Below are 19,613 nucleotides of genomic sequence, written 5' to 3'. Positions count from 1 at the left end.
AAATCGCCGCTCCATAGTGCATAAAAACACACACAATTTTATCCCATTATATGGATACATGTTAGATCGCCGCAGCGATCGCTGTATATGCCCCAACATGCCATAAAAACATGCCCCACAGCACACAGCTTCCCACACTGCCCAGCCTGACACACACAGTGTCACACAGCTCCCCCCCCCCCTTGCAGCCCACAGCATGCAGCCGAGAGATAGGGAGACAAGCAGTGTGATTAAAGGCAGGTTACACAGTCCCAGACTGAGACCCCCCCCAGACAGACAGGTCCCCACATAGATACACTTACCTCACATGGCGTGGGGAACCCGCACAGGCGAACAAGCCGCTGCACATGAGGCAGGGAGAGTCGCAATTCAAGACGCACACAATGGCGGTTAAGAAACCGCACAGCGTCCGGTGAGGTAGCCACCTTTACCAATCATCCCTGCACCGAACAGGGATGGGTCGTTCACTGTGCCAGGAGCGTTACCTGGCTGAACGCTCGATGGCAGACTGGGAAGCCACTGACCCACGACCTGCGATCAGGGGGATCAGCCCGAGACCCAGTCCGCATGATCCTCTTCGTCCGAAGAACTAACTAATGCTGATAAAAATAACAGCTAAATAAAGGTAGAGAGAAAACTCAAACAAAATATTAAAAAGAAGAAAGAGTCTGGGACAAAAAGTCCCAGCACAGAGAGAGCCAGCCACTCCTGACAAGCTAGACATTAAAACTGAGATATGGTTGCAGGAAGTAGGAGGGTATTGACTGAGGGGACCACCCCTTGAGGGTGGGATATGTTAAAGCTTTATTGTTAACATATTCTGTTGCCTAGCTACTCCTTCGGAGCAAAGTCTAATACCCCATATGTGACGAATATGAAGAGGCGGCGACTGTCGGAGGACGTAAGAGAAAATGCCCTTTACTTTGGTGATTGGGAAGAAGGTGCCCCCCTTAAGAGTGGTCAGAAATACATTCTTAGACAGAGAAAGGGGGGGGGGGGAAGGAACACAACAACACACAATATGGAAAGTAGGAACATTTTTCATTTCAAACTTTTTATTGTATAACAAAAACAGAAAATTACAGGAGTACAACAGTAAGGTAACAATATTCAGAACATAGTAGCGGTACAGAAGAAACGTATAAATGAGCGTATCAGGGATATAGCATATGTGTGAGAATCATAGCTTGATAAACAAATAAACAATAAAGTTTCAGATCACAGTTTGACGGGAAATGACATCCGCCATAGTTGTCGTCTCTGCATTTAAGTAATGATATGTAATATCAATCTCTGGGGAGCTTTAAACTGGTATTAGGTCATTATGTTGTGGTAGTAGGAACATTTCTATTTCTGCCATTTGGTAAACTTTGGCCAAAATAAAAAACCAGAACATTAACAAAAAAACAAAACAAAACAAAAACAAAAAAAAAACAAAAAAAAACACAGAACATTCAAAAAGGCACATTGGAAGAGATTAACCAGGAGGAGCTTTCACGTCAATCGATGGGCTCCAAAACCTCAAGGATGAGATTCCTAGGACCACCCACGATATGGTTGTAGATGGCATGGTATTCCAGGTTAAGGCAGTTGATCCCATTAACCGATCGGATAAACTGGCGTATCTGAACAACAGAGAGCACCATTATACACCAACCAGGACAACATCAGAGGACCACACAACGAGGAGCCCCAGCAAACATCAACCCGATCAGCAGCAGAGGTTACCATCATACACCAACCCAATCAACAGGACGACACCATCATACACCAACCTAATTATCAGATACCATCCAACAACAGAGTGCACCATCATACACCAACCTAATCATCAGATACCATCCAACAACAGAGTGCACCATCATACACCAACCTAATTATCAGATACCATCCAACAACAGAGTGCACCATCATACACCAACCGAATCATCAGATACCATCCAACAACAGAGTGCACCATCATACACCAACCTAATCATCAGATACCATCCAACAACAGAGGACACCATCATACGCCAACCTAATTATCAGATACCATCCAACAACAGAGTGCACCATCATCAGATACCATCCAACACCAACACAATCAACAGATACCATCCAACAGAGGACACCATCATACACCAACCTAATCATCAGATACCATCCAACACCAACACAATCAACAGAGGACACCATCATACACCAACCTAATTATCAGATACCATCCAACAACAGAGGACACCATTATATACCAACCTAATCATCAGATGCCATCCAACAACAGAGGACACCATCATACGCCAACCTAATTATCAGATACCATCCAACAACAGAGTGCACCATCATACACCAACCCAATCATCAGATACCATCCAACAACAGAGTGCACCATCATACACCAACCTAATCATCAGATACCATCCAACAACAGAGTGCACCATCATACACCAACCAACAACAGAGTGCACCATCATACACCAACACAATCAACAGATACCATCCAACAACAGAGTGCACCATCATACACCAACACAATCATCAGATACCATCCAACAGAGTGCACCATCATACACCAACCCAATCATCAGATACCATCCAACACCAACACAATCAACAGATACCATCCAACAGAGGACACCATCATACACCAACCTAATCAGATACCATCCAACACCAACACAATCAACAGATACCATCCAACAGAGGACACCATCATACACCAACCTAATTATCAGATACCATCCAACACCAACCTAATCATCAGATGCCATCCAACAACAGAGTGCACCATCATACACCAACCTAATCATCAGATACCATCCAACAGAGGACACCATCATACATCAACCAGACAGGGGTCACCAGCATCCATCAACCCAACTATCATACAACAAGGGTCATCATCAGATCAACCGATCTTCAACAGAAAGCACCATCATGCACCAAACTGATCCCAAAACCAAGGGCATCATACACCTGAAATAATCTCCCGCAGATGGACATGAGAACAGAGAATCCATACAGTACCTTCACACCAGCAGCAGCAGCTGGTCCTCCAGGATCGACTGCCTGGATGTGACATGGACCTGTTCCACGAACTATAAAACCCCAGCCAACATCATCGCCAGCGATCTAGGGTCATGGGGGGTGGGGAAAAAAAAAAAAGGTTAAATTTACAATTATCTAGTGAAGTCTACATAAAGAAATTCCTGACAAACAAAATCCACCCCAGCTGCTTACACTCAGCGTCTTCTTAATATATGGTGCTCCTGGTGCCAACAACTCCTCCAGTGTCACCTGCTTCTTCAGCACTAAACAGACAAAGAATATATTTTTTTACTTAGTTGTGTCATAATGCATCTCATTCTGGTCAATTCGAACAGAACTCCAGGCACGCCGGTGTTCCGTGAGAATTACCTACCCGTGAGAAAAACCTACCCCTCGTCACTTCCGGTACTCGGCACTGTATGTAATGCAGCGGGTACATTAAAACAGCTGGGCTGCAATACGAATCATCTCCACTCCTGTCCCGGTCACTTCCCTGATCTCGGATAGTAAATATAAAAGCGGCGGCGGCTGTATGAAAAGATAAATCACGGAGCCGAAAGCCGCTTTTATATTTACTTGCCGAGAGCAGGGAAGTGACCGGGACAGGAGCGGAGATGACTCGTATGTCAGCACAGCTGTTTTATGTAAGCGCCGCGTCGGTAGGTTTTTCTCACGGTACACCGTGATCATTTCATACTAGTGCGCATGCGCACTAGTAAGCTCCTCTGTTCTTCCATCACGTATCCGGGGCTCTGAGCATGCGCACTGCTGCGCTGCTCAGCTCTTTCTGGCCGGAAGTGATGAGGGGTAGGTAATTCTCACGTTACACCGGTCGTCTGGTTTGCAAAATTTTATTCCAGTTTGTCCAGTCTTGTGAGCCAATAACCCCTGTCAAGCAAATACCCTCACTGTCAAATTTTTTTAATTTTTAGTTTTAATTTTCAATATTTATTAAAATTTTTCAATATAACATATGAAAGACAGAAATGTGAACATTCGTCAAGAATTAAAGAGGTTGTAAACCCCCCAAAAGGTTTTTATTTTTTTGCAACCTGCAAGAGAAACACATAATGAGCTAGTATGCATCGCGCAGGAGCCGACGGTCACGGCACGGAGCTCTGAAGGAACGGCACATGTGCCATTGACGTCACTGGCTGCATGTAAGGTAAATATCTCCTAAACGGTGTATGTTTAGGAGATATTTACAGTACCTATAGGTAAGCGTTATCATAGGCTTACCTATAGGTACAAGTTGCAGAGGAGGGTTTACTCTAACCTCTAATCTAATGGCATCCGAATACAATCGTGTCAGTAACAATCATAGGATTCCAGAAAATTATGCATATAAATCCTATTACAGAACATGTGTCAAATAGTTGCATTTAAAGCAGTGATCACCAGCAACATTCATGTAACATAGCACGGGAAAAAGTCAACTGGAAGCAAACAGTCTAAAGGGCCATAAACACTAAGATTTTCTGAAGACTTTTTCCTTCAGATTTACCTTTTCTATGTAGTGCAAGGGCCTGCCAGATTGCATACAAATTGAAAGTGTTTAGGTTTGACCTCATATTATATGGTTTTGGTAAATCTAAAAGGAAAAAGTCTTAATCTTATAGTGTGTATGGCCCATAACTTATCGGATTATCCCGTTGAAGTAGAGTGCAGAACAATGAAAGCAGAAGAGAAAGAAAAGGAAAGGAAAAGGAGAGAAGAACAAGTCAGAGTCTGTCTCTCCACCTCCCCCCCACCCCCAGGACTGTGCCCTATAACAAGTATATCATGCCACCTAATTCAGGCAGCCTGAAGCTATGCCACCCACGGGTTCCACACCTTCTCAAACTTTTTCAGAGTGTCTCTATGGATACTAGTCAATTTTTCGTTAACCATGATGCAGGAGAATTTATGTTTGACCATCACAATATTTAGCGCCGGTGACTTCCATGAACGTGCTATGGTAATCTTAACTGCTAGGAGGATAAAGAAGATGAGGGTACGCAGATATCTGGGGATCTCCCCCACGAGGTCAGCAAACAGCGCTGTCTTAACATCCCTGGGAACATCTTGTCCCGTCACCGAATGGATCAGGTTGAACACCGTGATCCAAAAGCGCCGTACCTTCAGACAGGACCACCAGACATAGTGCACATCGCCTACCTGCCCACAACCCCTAAAACATAGGGACGAGGCACCAGGATATAGCTTCGCCAATTTTTACGGAACCAGATACCAGCGAGATAACACTTTATAATTAGCTTCCACCAAGGAAGTATTCCCCTGTGCACCATGGTCGACCATTTTATCCATTCCTCCTCAATTGTTTCTCCCAGGTCTGATTCCCATCCCCATTGGTATAAAAGTTTGTGATTGTGGTCATTGAACAGGGCATAGCGTGCGCTTATCCCCCCCCCCTGTGGATCCAACCCATGCAAAACCTGTTCTCAAAAAGTTCTAGAGGTGATGTCAACCCCATCTTTCAGTCATGTTCGTAGAAAATGCGTTATTTGACATAGACTAAATGTCTCCCCAGGAGGCATCTTCAGCAGCTCCCTAAAAACTGTGTGGTCTAATTCCCTTGTTGTCCAGGAAGTCAGCAATCCTATAAAGACCTTTGTCAGTCCACCAGGTGAACTGACCAGGCCTTTGGCCCGGAGGGAGTCAAATTGAGTTTTAAGCAGCTGGGTCACACACAGTCATCTGCTGCTGATTAATAAAGAGCCTTCAACATTTTTGGGGTCATCAAGCTTCACGGGTCAAGTTTTTGGTAGCACTGTCCACTCACTGGCTCAGTCTGACCCTCTACCACCCTTTAGAGTGCCAATATAAAGACAGGTTTGGGTTCTTTGTGGGATGTTACCACAAAGATGAAGGGGCTTTCAGTGAATATTTCTCCATCACACAAAAATAAACGCTGATGAGGTCTCTTGGGTGGCCTGGTGATGTAAGCAATGACGTTCTTGAAAAGATGACTGCGAAGGCACAGATCAAAAAGGGCAGACAATCCTGCCAAGTTGGCAGTCAAGCATTGCTGCCCATCAACTAGAAGGATCATCGGTACGTATCTGGGCAGAAGTGCCTAGATGCCCTGGGCCCCACTACAAGAGACCATGAATAATCCGACACCCCTTCCTTCCTGTCTTTGGGAGGGAAAGGAGGGGAAGCAGGCATTCAGCGGTTCCAGGAGAGAGCAGTTCCGCTGTATGCCGCCCCTCCTATTCAGCTGTACAGGGGGGGCCTCAGGGGCCCCCTGGAGCCGGGTTGCAAGTGGGAACCTTTGTGACCCCTGTAGCTACGCCCCAGAACGATGGGACTATTAACCACTTGCCGACTGCCTAACGACTATTTACGTCGGCAGTCAGCCCCTCACAGGCAAAGCGACGGAGTACTAGCCTGTGAGGCTCCGGGGAGCGCCACCGGAGGCGGGCTCACGGAAACCCCCCCCCCCCCGTGCGCCGGGCACTCGCGATTGTCCGTTACAGCGGGAGAAAGGCAGGCGGCTAATGTAAACAAAGCCGTCTGTCATTCTCCACTGTGTAAGAATGGAGATCATACGGTTCTGCCATGTAGGACCGTTGATCTCTGTTCTTACACCTCAAGCCACAGCCAATCACAGTTAGAAGCACGCCCCTAGGGACACATAACCCCTCCCTCTCAAAAAAAAGTTAACCCCTTCACTGCCAGTGTCATTATTACAGTAACAGTGCATATGTATAGCACTGATTACTGTAGTAATGTCACTGGTACCCCCAAAAGTGTAAAAAATGTCAAGTCAAGGGTCCGATCTGTCCGCCGCAATGTCGCAGTCCGGCAAAAAAACAGATCGCCGCCATTACTCGTTAAAAAAATAATAATGACAAAAATCTTTCCCTTAGTAAAATGCAATAACTTTTGCGCAAACCAATCAAAATACGCTTTTTGCGATTTTTTTTTACCAAACCTATGTAGCATAAAACAAATTTGCCGAAAATGTTAAAAAAAAATTTGATTTTTACATTTTTTTGGGGGGAATTTCATATAAATAAATGTGAAAAATATTGTTATTTTTGCAAAATTGATGCTCTTTTTATTTATAGCACATGGGGAGAGGAGAAAAAAAAAAAAAAAAAAAAAAAAAAAAAAAAAAAAAAAAAATCGCACAGGTGATCAAATACCACCAAAAGAAAGCTCTGTTTGTGGGGGAAAAAAAAGGTCGTCAATTTCATTTGGGTACAGCGTCGCACGACCGTGCAATTGTCCGTCAAAGTCACACAGTGCCGAATTGTTAAATAGGCCCTGGTCAGGAAGGGGGTAAAATCTTCCGGGGCTTAAGTGGGTAATAGCTTTATACTAGCGGTTGGGTAAAGTTTCTGGTTCTAACTCCAGTCCACTTAAAAATGTATTTCAGTGTTGTCTTCTCCCTCTCCACAATTTTAAACATATCCCACAGCAAGTGCCCAGGGAGACACACACATTACACCTAGTAGAAGCTTCGATTCTCACCTGAAGGGAGTGACGTGACGGGTTTGATTGGTACATGACTATAACCAGGCTCAGACCCCAACGAGTTGCTCCTTTTTGTTATAGGAGGCGGCTCAGGCTGTGGATCGCCCGCTGAAATAAAAAGATAGAAAACAGACAAATTGGCATATTCAAGTGGAGCTATCCTAAGTAGGTAAATAATATTCATTATCTCATTACAATGGCATCTGAAAATGGGTGGTATGTATTAGGCAGCAAGTGAACGTCATCTCTGAAGAGGTGTTAAAAGCAGAAAAAAAAAAAAAAGTCATCGCAGTTTGTGTAGCTGCAGACCAGTCAGGGTGCCCATGATGACCCGTGTCCACAGCCCAGAGTACCTACAAAGGGCACATAAGAATCAGAACTGGACCACAGAGCAATGAAAGAAGGTGGCCTGGTCTGAGGAATTGCATTTTCCTTTACATCATGTAGATGACCAGGGGTGTGCGCGTGCGTCAGTTACCTGGGAAAGAGATAGGACTAGGATGCACTAGGGGGAAGAAGGCAAGCTGGCAGAGGCAGTGAGATGCTTTGGGCAATGTTCTGCTGGGAAACATTTTGTCTTGCCATTTATGTGGATGTTACTTGACACGCATCACCTACCTAAACATTATTGCTGCCCAAGTAAACCCATTAACTGAAACTGTTCCCTGATGGCAGTGTCCTCTTTCAGAAGGATAATGCGCCCTGCCACACTGCAAAAGTGGTCCAAGAATAGTTTGAGGAACACAACAAGTTTAAAAAAAGGTGTTGATTTGGCTTCCAAATTCCCAGAACTCAATCCATGGAGCATCTGTGGGATGTGCTGGAAAGACCAGTCTGATCCATGGAGACCCCACCAGGATCTGCTAATGACTGCTTGGTGCCAGATATCACAGCATACCTTTAGAGGTCTAGTGGAGTCAATGCCTCGGAGGAAGAAAAAAGAAGAAAGACGAAAGAAGAAAAAAGAAGAAGAAAAAAAAAAGAAAAAAGAAGAAAGAAGAACCTACTTAATATTAGGATGGTGGTCGCAAAGTTATGCCTGATCGATGTCCAGGTGCATCTCATAAAATTAGAGTATCATCAAAAAACGGAATTTTTGTAAAATCTTACCTGTAAAATTCCTTTCTCTGAGTCCTCCGACAGTCGCCGCCTCTTCATATTCGTCACATATGGGGTATTAGACTTTGCTCCGAAGGAGTAGCTAGGCAACAGAATATGTTAACAATAAAGCTTTAACATATCCCACCCTCAAGGGGTGGTCCCCTCAGTCAATACCCTCCTACTTCCTGCAACCATATCTCAGTTTTAGTGGAATAGCAGTAGAGTATACATTCAAACCCCAAAAGAGGGGCGGGGGCGGCGACTGTCGGAGGACTCAGAGAAAGGAATTTTACAGGTAAGATTTTACAAAAATTCCGTTTTCTCTTACGTCCTCCGACAGTCGCCGCCTCTTCATATTCGTCACATATGGGGACGTCCCAAAGCAGTGCAAACATGAGGGGTGGGAAACGCATCCGCGCCGAAAGGCAACGCAGTCTCCACATCAAAGAAAGGAACCTTACCAAAGGAAGGAAACCAGCTGGGCAACAGCAAAAATAAGTGCTCAACAGGAGCAACAACCCAGGAAAAGACAAAAAAACCAGGGGATACAAAAAACTATCCCAACAGCCAGGAGTCCCCAACAAGGGACCCTATGGAACAGCCGCACTAAGAACCTTGCGGCCAAAGGAAGCATCCGCCGATGCCTGAACATCTACTTTGTAGAAGTTTGTGAAAGTGTGTACGGTCGACCAAGTCGTCGCCTTACACACCTGGGCTACAGAAGCCCCATGACGGCAGGCCCAAGACGTACTCAGTGATCTAGTAGAGTGCGCCTTCACAGGCACAGGGGGAACCTTCCCCTGCAAGGCATAGGCCTGTTCAATGGTCTGCCTGATCCATTTGGCGATGGTAGAGGCCGAAGCCGCCATGCCCTTCCGAGGACCCTCTGGAAGAACAAACAAGGAGTCAGTCTTACGAAAAGACTCAGACGATGTAAGGTAAACCCTTATCGCCCTAACAACATCCAGAGAGTGCAATCTCACCTCCTTCGGATGTTTAGGCTTCGTGCACAACGAAGGCAAAACAATATCCTCGTTAAGATGGAATTCCGAAACTCGTTTCGGTAGAAAAGAAGGATTAGGTCGCAAGACCACCTTATCCAAATGAACAACCAGGTACGGAGACTTGCAGGACAAAGCCGCCAGTTCCGACACTCTGCGAGCCGAAGTGATCGCCACCAAAAAGGCGACCTTTTTGGACAACATAGACAACGAGATCTCCCTGATCTGTTCAAAAGGAGCACGTTGTAACACAGATAGAACGAGATTCAAGTCCCAAGGGGGCAAAGGATCCCTCCTAGGAGGAACCAGATGCCGCACACCCTGAATAAAAGTGCCAACCAAGGAGTTGGAAGCCACGGGACGTTGAAACAGAACGGCCAGCGCCGACACCTGACCCTTTATCGTAGCCAGCGCCAAACGCTGATCGACACCCGTCTGAAGGAAAGACAGCACACGGGAAACCGAGTACGTGCGGGGTGAAAACCCCCTGGACTCACACCAGGCAAAATAGGCCTTCCAAGTACGGTAATAAACCTTCCCCGAGGAAGACTTCCTCGCGTTGATCAAAGTATGAACGACCTCTGGAGAGAGACCCTTCTCCTTCAGGACCTCGGTCTCAACAGCCAGGCCGTCAAAGCCAGCGACTGTAAAGCAGGATGGTAAATCGGTCCTTGAGACAGTAGATCGTCTCGAAGAGGCAGACGCCAAGGGGCGTCGACCGCCAGATTCACGAGGTCTGCGTACCAGGACCGGCGAGGCCAGTCCGGTGCCACAAGAATCACCGTGCTGCGTTCCGAGTGCAACCTGCGAAGGAACCTGGACAGCAACTGAATCGGTGGAAACGCGTACATCAGCCTGTACTGATGCCACGGGGCCACTAACGCGTCCGACGCGTCTGCCCGAGGGTCGCGCGTCCTTGCCACGAACCTCATCACCTTGTAGTTGAGGCGAGACGCGAACAGGTCCACATCTGGAAGACCCCACTTCGCGCACAACATCTGGAAGACAGCCGGGTGGAGAGACCATTCCCCCTGATCCAGGGTCTGGCGACTCAGATAGTCCGCCTGCCAGTTCTCCACTCCCGGAATGTGAACCGCCGTTATCGCCGGGACATGAGTCTCGGCCCAAGACAGAATGTCGGCCACTTCTCGAGCCGCTCGGGCACTCCTGGTGCCCCCTTGGTGGTTGATGTAGGCCACCGCCGTGGCATTGTCCGTCTGCACCCGAACCGGGCAGCCCTGCAGCCGGTCCGTCCAGCGATGAAGACAGAGCCTTATCGCACGCAATTCCAGAATGTTGATCGGGAGGGAAGACTCCCCCTCCGACCAGGTCCCCTGGGCGGACAGAACGCCCAGAACACCACCCCAGCCCGACAGGCTGGCATCCGTGGTGATTATCGTCCACGAGATCGGACGAAACGACTTGCCCCCGGACACCAACGGGGACTGGAGCCACCACAGAAGGTTTTCCCTGGTGCGATGACTCAACGAGATCTGAAGATCCAGAGATTGAGGCCGCCCGTCCCACCTGGACAGGATCTCCGCTTGGAGACCCCGCGTGTGAAACTGCGCGAAAGGAATCGCCTCGAAGGCCGAGACCATCAATCCCAGACATCTCATACACGTCCGCAGAGACGAGTGTGGAACGTCCCTGAGGGACCTGACTTCCTCCTGAAGAGTCCTGAGTTTGTCTTCCGGCAGGAAGACCTTCGCCAGCACCGAGTCCAGTATCATTCCCAGATAGGGGAGACGAACCGACGGACTCAGTGTCGACTTTGGAACATTTATCGTCCAACCAAACTCCTGCAGAGTTTGCATTGTGACAGACAGGTCCTTCTCCAGACCCTGTCTGGTCGCAGACCGAACCAGAATGTCGTCCAGATACCCCAGGACAGAAATGCCCTGGGCTCTCAATAATGCCAGAACCGGTGCAAGCACCTTGGTGAAGACCCGCGGAGCCGAGGCGAGCCCAAAGGGCAACGCCACAAACTGGTAGTGATCCTCCGCAATGGCAAATCGAAGGTACCTCTGATGACCCTCGAATATGGGGATGTGAAGGTACGCATCCTTCAAATCGATGGAGGCCATGAATTCCCCCGGAACCAGGGCAGCCACCACCGAGCGCAGGGATTCCATGCGGAACTTGCGAACCCGCACAGAGCGGTTCAGAGCTTTCAAGTCCAGAATCGGACGAACCTTGCCCTCCTTCCTGGGCACGGTGAACAGATTGGAATAAAACCCCCGAAATCTGTCCCGATGAGGCACCGGAACCACCACTCCCTGAGCCCTCAGGTCCCGCACCGCCAGGTGCAGATCCCGCAGGCGCTCTGGAGACAGTTGTAGATTTGAGGGAAAAAATCTGCTCTCCGGCCGAGAGAGAAACTCGATCTTGTAACCAGATCGAACGATTTCCAGAACCCATCTGTCCCGCACACGGGCCAACCAGGGCTGAAGAAAACCGAGCAAGCGTCCCCCCACCCCAAAACTGGGTGAGGGCGCCCCTTCAGGCCGAACTGTTATGGGCCGCAGGTCCGGATTGACCGGACTTCTGTTTCCCAGACCAGGGCTTCTTCTGAGAGCCTTGGCCCTTGAACGGTTTGCCCTTGTAGTGCGGCCGAAAGGCACGAAAGGACCCCTGAGGGGGCCGAAAACTCGCATGCTTCTTCCCAGAAGCCCCCTTAGCCTTGGGGAAATGGGGCAAGAGAGCGCTCTTACCCCCGGTAATCCCCTTAATCAACACATCCAGGGACTCCCAAAAAAAGGCGAGACCCATCATAAGGCAGATTGGCTAAGGTTTTACGTGAAGATTGGTCCACCGACCAACATTTCAACCAAACCAGGCGGCGAGACAACACCGCCACGCTGTGCACACGTGCAGCCAACGGAATCAGGTCCAGGTCCGCATCACACAGATACATGACACCCTGGTGGATCTGATCCACCATATCCAGGGTCGCCGCCGAGGCCGAATCGGCCACTAGGACGCGCCTAAGCATCTGCGTCCAACTTGCGATCGCCTGGGCCGCCATGAGAGAAGCAAACAGAGCCTTAAGCATAGAACCCGTAACAGAATAAGTATGACGGGCAAGAGACTCCAGTCTCCTATCCGTGGCATCACGGAAAACAGGGGATCCCTCTGCAGGGATCGCAGTGGCTTTGTTCAAAACCGCAATTGCATGATCCACTGGTGGAGGCACACACCACCGTTCATCAGTGGCAGGCGAGAAAGGATAACGCAGCTTAAATTTACTTGGAACCGCAAAAGGCTTGCGCAGATCGCGCCATTGGTCCTTAACAGCGCGCTGAAAATCAGCATTGCAGGGAAAAACCTGCGGCGTCCTGCGTTTTCTCTGCGTCCCATAAGCCGCCAAGGCAGCTGGGGGACACACCTTGTCCTGCAAACGCAGCGTCTGCTTAATGGAAGCAATCAACTCATCCATGATTGCAAGCTCTTCAGGCGAGCCAGGGGGAGAATTATCAACCCCCTCAACTTCAGCCTCTACCTCAGACCCCACCAGATCAAGAGAGGAGCGGGACCCCGATAGGGGGGTCCCTGCCAGAACAGCCCCATCACCTTCACCCTCAGAATCAGAGGACAGAGCAACTCTGGGCCGTTTAGTAGATTGAGCAGCCACTAGCATTTGCACCTGGGCAGCAAGGCCAGCCACAATAGTGGCTAAATCCCCCCCTGGGGGGGAAACAGCGGTCCCCTGGCTTTCCACCAACACTGTGGGAAACTTGCCCTCCTGAGAATCCATTGCCCCTGTATGCCAGACAACCAAGGGTTAACTGCCCCCTTTCAGCAAGCGCGGCAAGCGCAGCCCACCGCACCACACTCAGGCACAATGAGACCCCCACAGGGAATATACAGACTGAATACAGGCAATGGAACACAGGAATAGAAGGATAAAACCTGAGGAGACTCCGCTGCTGCTGCTGCCTCGATCGGTGCTTCCAGGAAAGAGGAAGTGATGCTGCCAGGGCGCTCTATGTAAGCCTATGGAGGCTACAAGAAAATGGCCGCCGTGCATGTAAACCATGCGGCCGGAGCGGGCGCCGGTAAAATGGCGTCGTTTGGCGCCGAAATCGCCGCTCCACAGTGCATAAAAACACACACAATTTCATCCCATTATATGGATACATGTTAGATCGCCGCAGCGATCGCTGTATATGCCCAAACATGCCATTAAAAACATGCCCCACAGCACACAGCTCCTCACACAGCCCAGTCTGACACACTCCGTGTCATACAGCTCCCCCCCCCCCCTTGCAGCCCACAGCATGCAGCCGAGAGATAGGGAGACAAGCAGTGTGATTCAAAGGCAGGTTACACAGTCCCAGACTGAGACCCCCCCCAGACAGACAGGTCCCCACATAGATACACTTACCTCACATGGCGTGGGGAACCCGCACAGGCGAACAAGCCACTGCACATGAGGCAGGGAGAGTCGCAATTCAAGACGCACACAATGGCGGTTAAGAAACCGCACAGCGTCCGGTGAGGTAGCCACCTCACCAATCATCCCTGCACCGAACAGGGATGGGTCGTTCACTATGCCAGGAGCGTTACCTGGCTGAACGCTCGATGGCAGACTGGGAAGCCACTGACCCACGACCTGCGACCAGGGGGATCAGCCCGAGACCCAGTCCGCATGATCCTCTTCGTCCGAAGAACTAACTAACGCTGACAAAATAACAGCTAATGAAAGGTAGAGAGAAAAACTCAAACAAAATATTAAAAAGAAGAAAGAGTCTGGGACAAAAAGTCCCAGCACAGAGAGAGCCAGCCACTCCTGACAAGCTAGACATTAAAACTGAGATATGGTTGCAGGAAGTAGGAGGGTATTGACTGAGGGGACCACCCCTTGAGGGTGGGATATGTTAAAGCTTTATTGTTAACATATTCTGTTGCCTAGCTACTCCTTCGGAGCAAAGTCTAATACCCCATATGTGACGAATATGAAGAGGCGGCGACTGTCGGAGGACGTAAGAGAAAGTTAATTTCAGTAACTCAATTCAGAAAGTGAAACTCATTTTATATAGATGAGTTACATGAGTGATGTTTCAAGTATTCCCCCCCCCCCCCTTTTTTAATTTTGAGGATTATGGCTTACAGCTAGTGAAAACCATATATATATATATATATATATATATATTTATTTTTTTTTTTTATTGATATACTCAGAACAGCTAGTAGAGGCATGAGGAACCCATAGGATATGAAATAATGGGGGGAAAGGGGGATGTTTGAGATGCCTAATGAATGGGATTTCATAAGAAATTTGTGGAATATATGAAGCAAATTATCTATGTAAAAACAAACTTTATTGCAAGGTAACACAAGGCAGTCTTGAAAAGACTTGCACATACAATTGTTGTAAAAAAAAACCTTCAGTACATGAACACAGACATGAGAAGGTGACAGCACGGAGTGACGTGGTGTCGGACACCAGAACCCCAACGCGTTTCAACTTAAGGCTTAGTTGAACTTTTACTCAAGTTGAAACGCGTTGGGGTTCTGGGGTCCGACACCACGTCACTCCGTGCTATCACCTATGTGTTATGTGATATCTACCTTCTCATGTCTGTGTTTGACCATGTACTGAAGGTTTTTTAGAAATTGGTGTGTTTTTTTTTTTACAAGAATTGTATGTGCAAGTCTTTTCAAGTGTTACTTTGCAATAAAGTTTGTTTTTACATAGATCTTTTGCTTCATATATTCCACAAACTTCTTATGGAATCCAATTCATTAGGCATCTCAAACATCCCCCCCCCCCCCCCCGTTATCTTTGGGAAAATCCTCCCCTAGGATTTCTTTCCTGTTTTTTGTAATTAATTTGGGATGGATGCCAACTATATATATATATATATATATATATATATATATATATATATACACACACATACATACATACATGAGCAGTTCTACATTAAATATGAAATAATGTTGTTCAGTGCTATTAGTTACAAATACACTCAGATCACACACACAAGGAAATAAAAGTTAGTACTTTGCTGCCACCTGCTGGTAAAAATGAGGTATATCAGAACGACATTTGCTTGTAGGGTACGATTCTTGCATTATCAATTAAGATCGCAGAAGAAGCCAACTGTTCCACTCTTACCGCACACAAAGCTGCCATGAGGGAGCTCAGCGCCAAGTTTGCGCAGACAGAAGGGGCTGTCCGGGGATTCCTGCATTGGCTCTAGCCACGGATGGGACTCGTTCAGGACCTCGATGAGTTTCCTGCGGCGGCGGAAATTTATACAGAACTGGTACAGCCGATCAGAGTCTGAGAAGTGATAGTGACCATTCACTGCATATTAAAAAAAAAAAAAAAAAAAAAAAAAAAAAAAAGAAGGAAAAGCCATAAATTCAATAAGTGCAAATAGTCAGACATTTCCTAAAACAAGCACATGAAATGGAGGTCCTGTACATTCAAATGTGGTCACCTACGGCAGCTAACCAACTGTCATTGTCTGCCCCATATTAGTGATTATGGACAGGGCCAGCGCAAGGATTTTTTTGCCTAAACAGGTGAAGGTACATACAAAAAATAAAAATGAAAAGCTTCCATTGAATATGGTTTTGCACACAATAATAATAATATACAAAGAGCTAACACTAGGTAGACTCCGATAACCACTTGCCGACCGCCCCATGCAGATTTACTCGGCTGCGCATAGTCACATAGATCTACGCGATTATGTGCATGCGGTCTCTGCGGCGCACGCACAGCGGGCTTGGCCGCTAGCCTCCCGCGATCTTCAGGGAAACTGAAAGGAGAGCTGCCTGCCTATGTAAACAAAGCAGACAGCTCTCCTGTCAGACAGGCACAGTGAGATCGAAACGAAGCCGAAACCCCAATTTGTGCCTTACAGAGCTCCCCCCCGGGTTAGGAAGCACATTTAACCCCTTCCCTGCCAGTCATTTATACAGTAACAGTGCATATTATTTAGCACTGATTATTGTAATGTCACTGGTCCCCATAAAGTGTCAAAAATGTCAGTTAGGAGTCCGGTCTGTCCGTCGCAATCCGGCAAAAAAAAAAAAAAAAAAAAAAAAAAAAGCAAAAAAAAAAGCTGATCACCTGTCACTTATGGTTCTGGAGCAGTGCCATGTCAAGCTGACCAAGCTGTGTCCGTACTCGCGAGTGTACATAAAAAACGGGGTATGCCTGTATATGCTTTTTGCCCCAAACATATGTAGAAGAATACAAGTTGGCCTAAACTGAAAAATATAAAATTTTATTGTGTAAGATCTTACCGTAACATATTTTTCTCTGATGTCCAGTGACAAACGCAGTCTCATCTTCATGAGCGGTGTGGGTTAGGCTGCCACCTGCAGGAGTATTCTCTGCAGTATGTTAGTACAATGTTTTTACATATACACGCCCACAGGGCTGTCCCTCCAGACATAACCCTCACAGACCCAGCCCAGCACATCAGTTAGTTGCAAGAAGTAAAGACAAAAAAAAAAAACGCAACCAGAAAATAACGTAAATTCCAAAATGCCAAACCTACCCGACTGGGTAACATGAAGCTCAACCAAATAATATGAGCTCACCCAGGTAAAAGACCCCTAAGAGAAAAAAAAAAAAAAAAAAAAAAAAAAAAAAACATTCCCTTATGAAACAGCTGCCTGCAAAACCTTGTGGCCAAAAGAGGCATTTGAAGAGGTCAACAAATCCAGCTTGTAAAATTTTGTAAAGGTGTGCACAAACGACCAAGTCGCTGCCTTACAAACTTGTAGAACAGAGGCAAGAAGCACTCAGTACTCTAGTAGAATGCGCCTACACAAGGAAAGGAAGAACCTGACCCTTGAGTGAATTAGCCTGAACAACCGTCTGCCTGATCGATCTCAAAATGGTCGCAGCGGACGCAGCCAAACCTTTGCAAGGACCGTCCGTAAGGACAAAGTCAGATTTTCTTAAGGACTCAGTAACCGTCAGATAAACCCTTATTGCCCAAACCACATCCAGAAAGTGCAAGGCAATCTCTTTGGGATGTTTAGGCTTAAGTCATAAGGCAACACAATGTCTTCATTAAGATGAAAATCAACACTACCTTATGGAGAAAAGACGGATTGGGCTGGAGGACCACTTTATCCTTGTGGACCACCAAATAAGGCAGATAGGATAGCGCCGCCAACTCAAACTCTGCGAGCAGAAGTGATAGCCACTAGGAAGGCACCCTTCTGTGACAAGGAAAGCAGAGAAATCTCCCTAATATTCACAAAGGAAGGATTTTGAAGAACAGACAAAACCAGATCGAGATCCCACGGTGGTAACGGGATCGCCTCGGAGGTGCCAGGTGACGCACCCCCTGGAAGAAAGTGCAAATTAAGCCATTGGAAGTAAATGGCCAAGGCCGACACCTGGCCCTTGATAGTACCAAGCGTTGCTCAACCCCTTTTAGTAAAAAGGCTAAAAACCCTAGCTACAGAAAACAAGCGAGGGTGCAGTTGCAGCGATTCACACCATGAAGTGTAAGACTTCCACGTACAATGATAGATCTTCCTGGAATTCGACTTCCTGGCCTTCAAAAAAGAGTCAGCATTAAAGAGTCAGAGAGATCTCTATCCTTTAATACCTTGCTTTCAAAAGCCAAGCCGTTAAAGCCAGCGACCGTAAAGCAGGATGAAAGATCAGTACTTGAGATAGTAGATCTTCCAGCAGAGGAAGACGCCATGGAGACCATTTTTTATCAGCTCTGAGTACCAAGACCGCAGAGGCCAGTCTGGTGCCACCAGAGTGACCGGAATGCCTTCCATTGCCACCCGGCGAAGAAACCGCGGCAGGAGTACGAGCCAGAGCGTCTGTGGCATCGGCCAGAGGATCCCGAAACCTGGCCACAAACCGCTGAACTTTTCTGTTGAGAGGGGATGCAAACAGATCCACGTCCGGGCTCCCCCCACCGGACACAGGAGATGAAACCCCGCCGGACGAAGGGACCATTTCCTTGATCCAACACCTGATGACTCAGGTAATCCGCCTGCCAATTCCCTACACCCAGAATGTGGACTGAAGAAAGAGCCGGAACATTGGCCTCCGCCCAAATCAGAATCTGGACCACCAGAGCACTCTTGGTGCCCACTTGATTGATGTAAGCCACAGCTGTGGCATTGTCCGACAATTCGAACCGGAGAGCCGCGTAGCCGATTCGTTCAGTGAAGCAGGCAAAGTTTGATCGCTCTCCGCTCCAGAATATGGATCGGCAAGGAAGACTCTTCCGTCGCCCAAGTCCCCTGGGCACAGAGCTTCCCCAGCACTCCACGCCAGCCTGGCGTCCGTGGTGACCACCCAGAAAGAGCCGCCTTTGTAAGATGGCTCAAGTGAATCTTCTGGTCCAACGACCGAGGAACTCTGTTCCATTTCGCCAGAATCTCCTTTTGCAAGGGTCTTAAGTGAGACTGAGCAAATGGGACTGCTTTGAAGGTAGACACCATCAGACCCATGGTCTTGCGGGCTTGCAGATCAGACTGCAAGCCCGCAAGGAGGACTGATTGGTCATCAGCAACCTGACTGCTTTTTGCAGCTTCTGAAGTTTGTCCAGTGGGAGAGAGACCCTCACCAGAGCAGAGTCGAGTAAGCCCCAGATAAGTGACCCGTACTGAAGGCGTCAGGGCAGAGGTTTTGAAATTTATCGTCCACCTGAATTCCTGAAGGGTCTGAATCGTGATATGAGACATTAACCAGCAGATCTGAGTGGGAGTCTGCTCGCAACAGGAGATTGTCCAAATATCTCACAATTGAGATGCCTCGCTGACGTAACAAGGCCAGCACTGGGGCCAGGACCTTAGTAAATACCCTGGGAGCCAAGGAGAGACCAAAGGGTAACACCATAAATTGAAAGTGCTCCGCCACCACAAAGCAAATCGCTGTGGTCCCTCGAAAATGGGGACGTGGAGATATGCATCTCTGAGATCGATGAGAGGACAGAAAATCCCCAATTTAATGATGCCAGCACCGACTGAATTGACTCCATTCGAAACTTCTGC

General features: G+C 47.7%; 1 protein-coding gene across 1 annotated transcript in view; it reads right to left on the bottom strand.

Moving 5' to 3' along the window:
* Positions 1-1,499: 1,499 nt before the first annotated feature.
* The window catches only part of LOC309567489 (DEP domain-containing mTOR-interacting protein-like), a gene marked incomplete at its 3' end in the record, with an annotated part of 35,046 nt that continues 16,932 nt past the window's right edge, over positions 1,500-19,613 (bottom strand). Inside the window, exons 5-9 of the mRNA XM_082272876.1 lie at positions 15,739-15,930; positions 7,510-7,620; positions 3,223-3,293; positions 3,010-3,114; positions 1,500-1,625 (exon numbers count right to left, since the gene is read on the bottom strand). Coding sequence (XP_082129002.1) covers positions 1,500-1,625; positions 3,010-3,114; positions 3,223-3,293; positions 7,510-7,620; positions 15,739-15,930 — 605 coding nt within the window. The remainder of the gene's footprint in view (positions 1,626-3,009; positions 3,115-3,222; positions 3,294-7,509; positions 7,621-15,738; positions 15,931-19,613) is intronic.

Source organism: Pelophylax lessonae, assembly GCF_965119305.1.
Source record: "Pelophylax lessonae genome assembly, chromosome: 11".
In the NCBI taxonomy this organism is placed as follows: Eukaryota; Metazoa; Chordata; class Amphibia; order Anura; family Ranidae; genus Pelophylax; species Pelophylax lessonae.
Note: the sequence above shows the minus strand (reverse complement) of the source record. Positions and strands in the feature narration are given on the sequence as shown.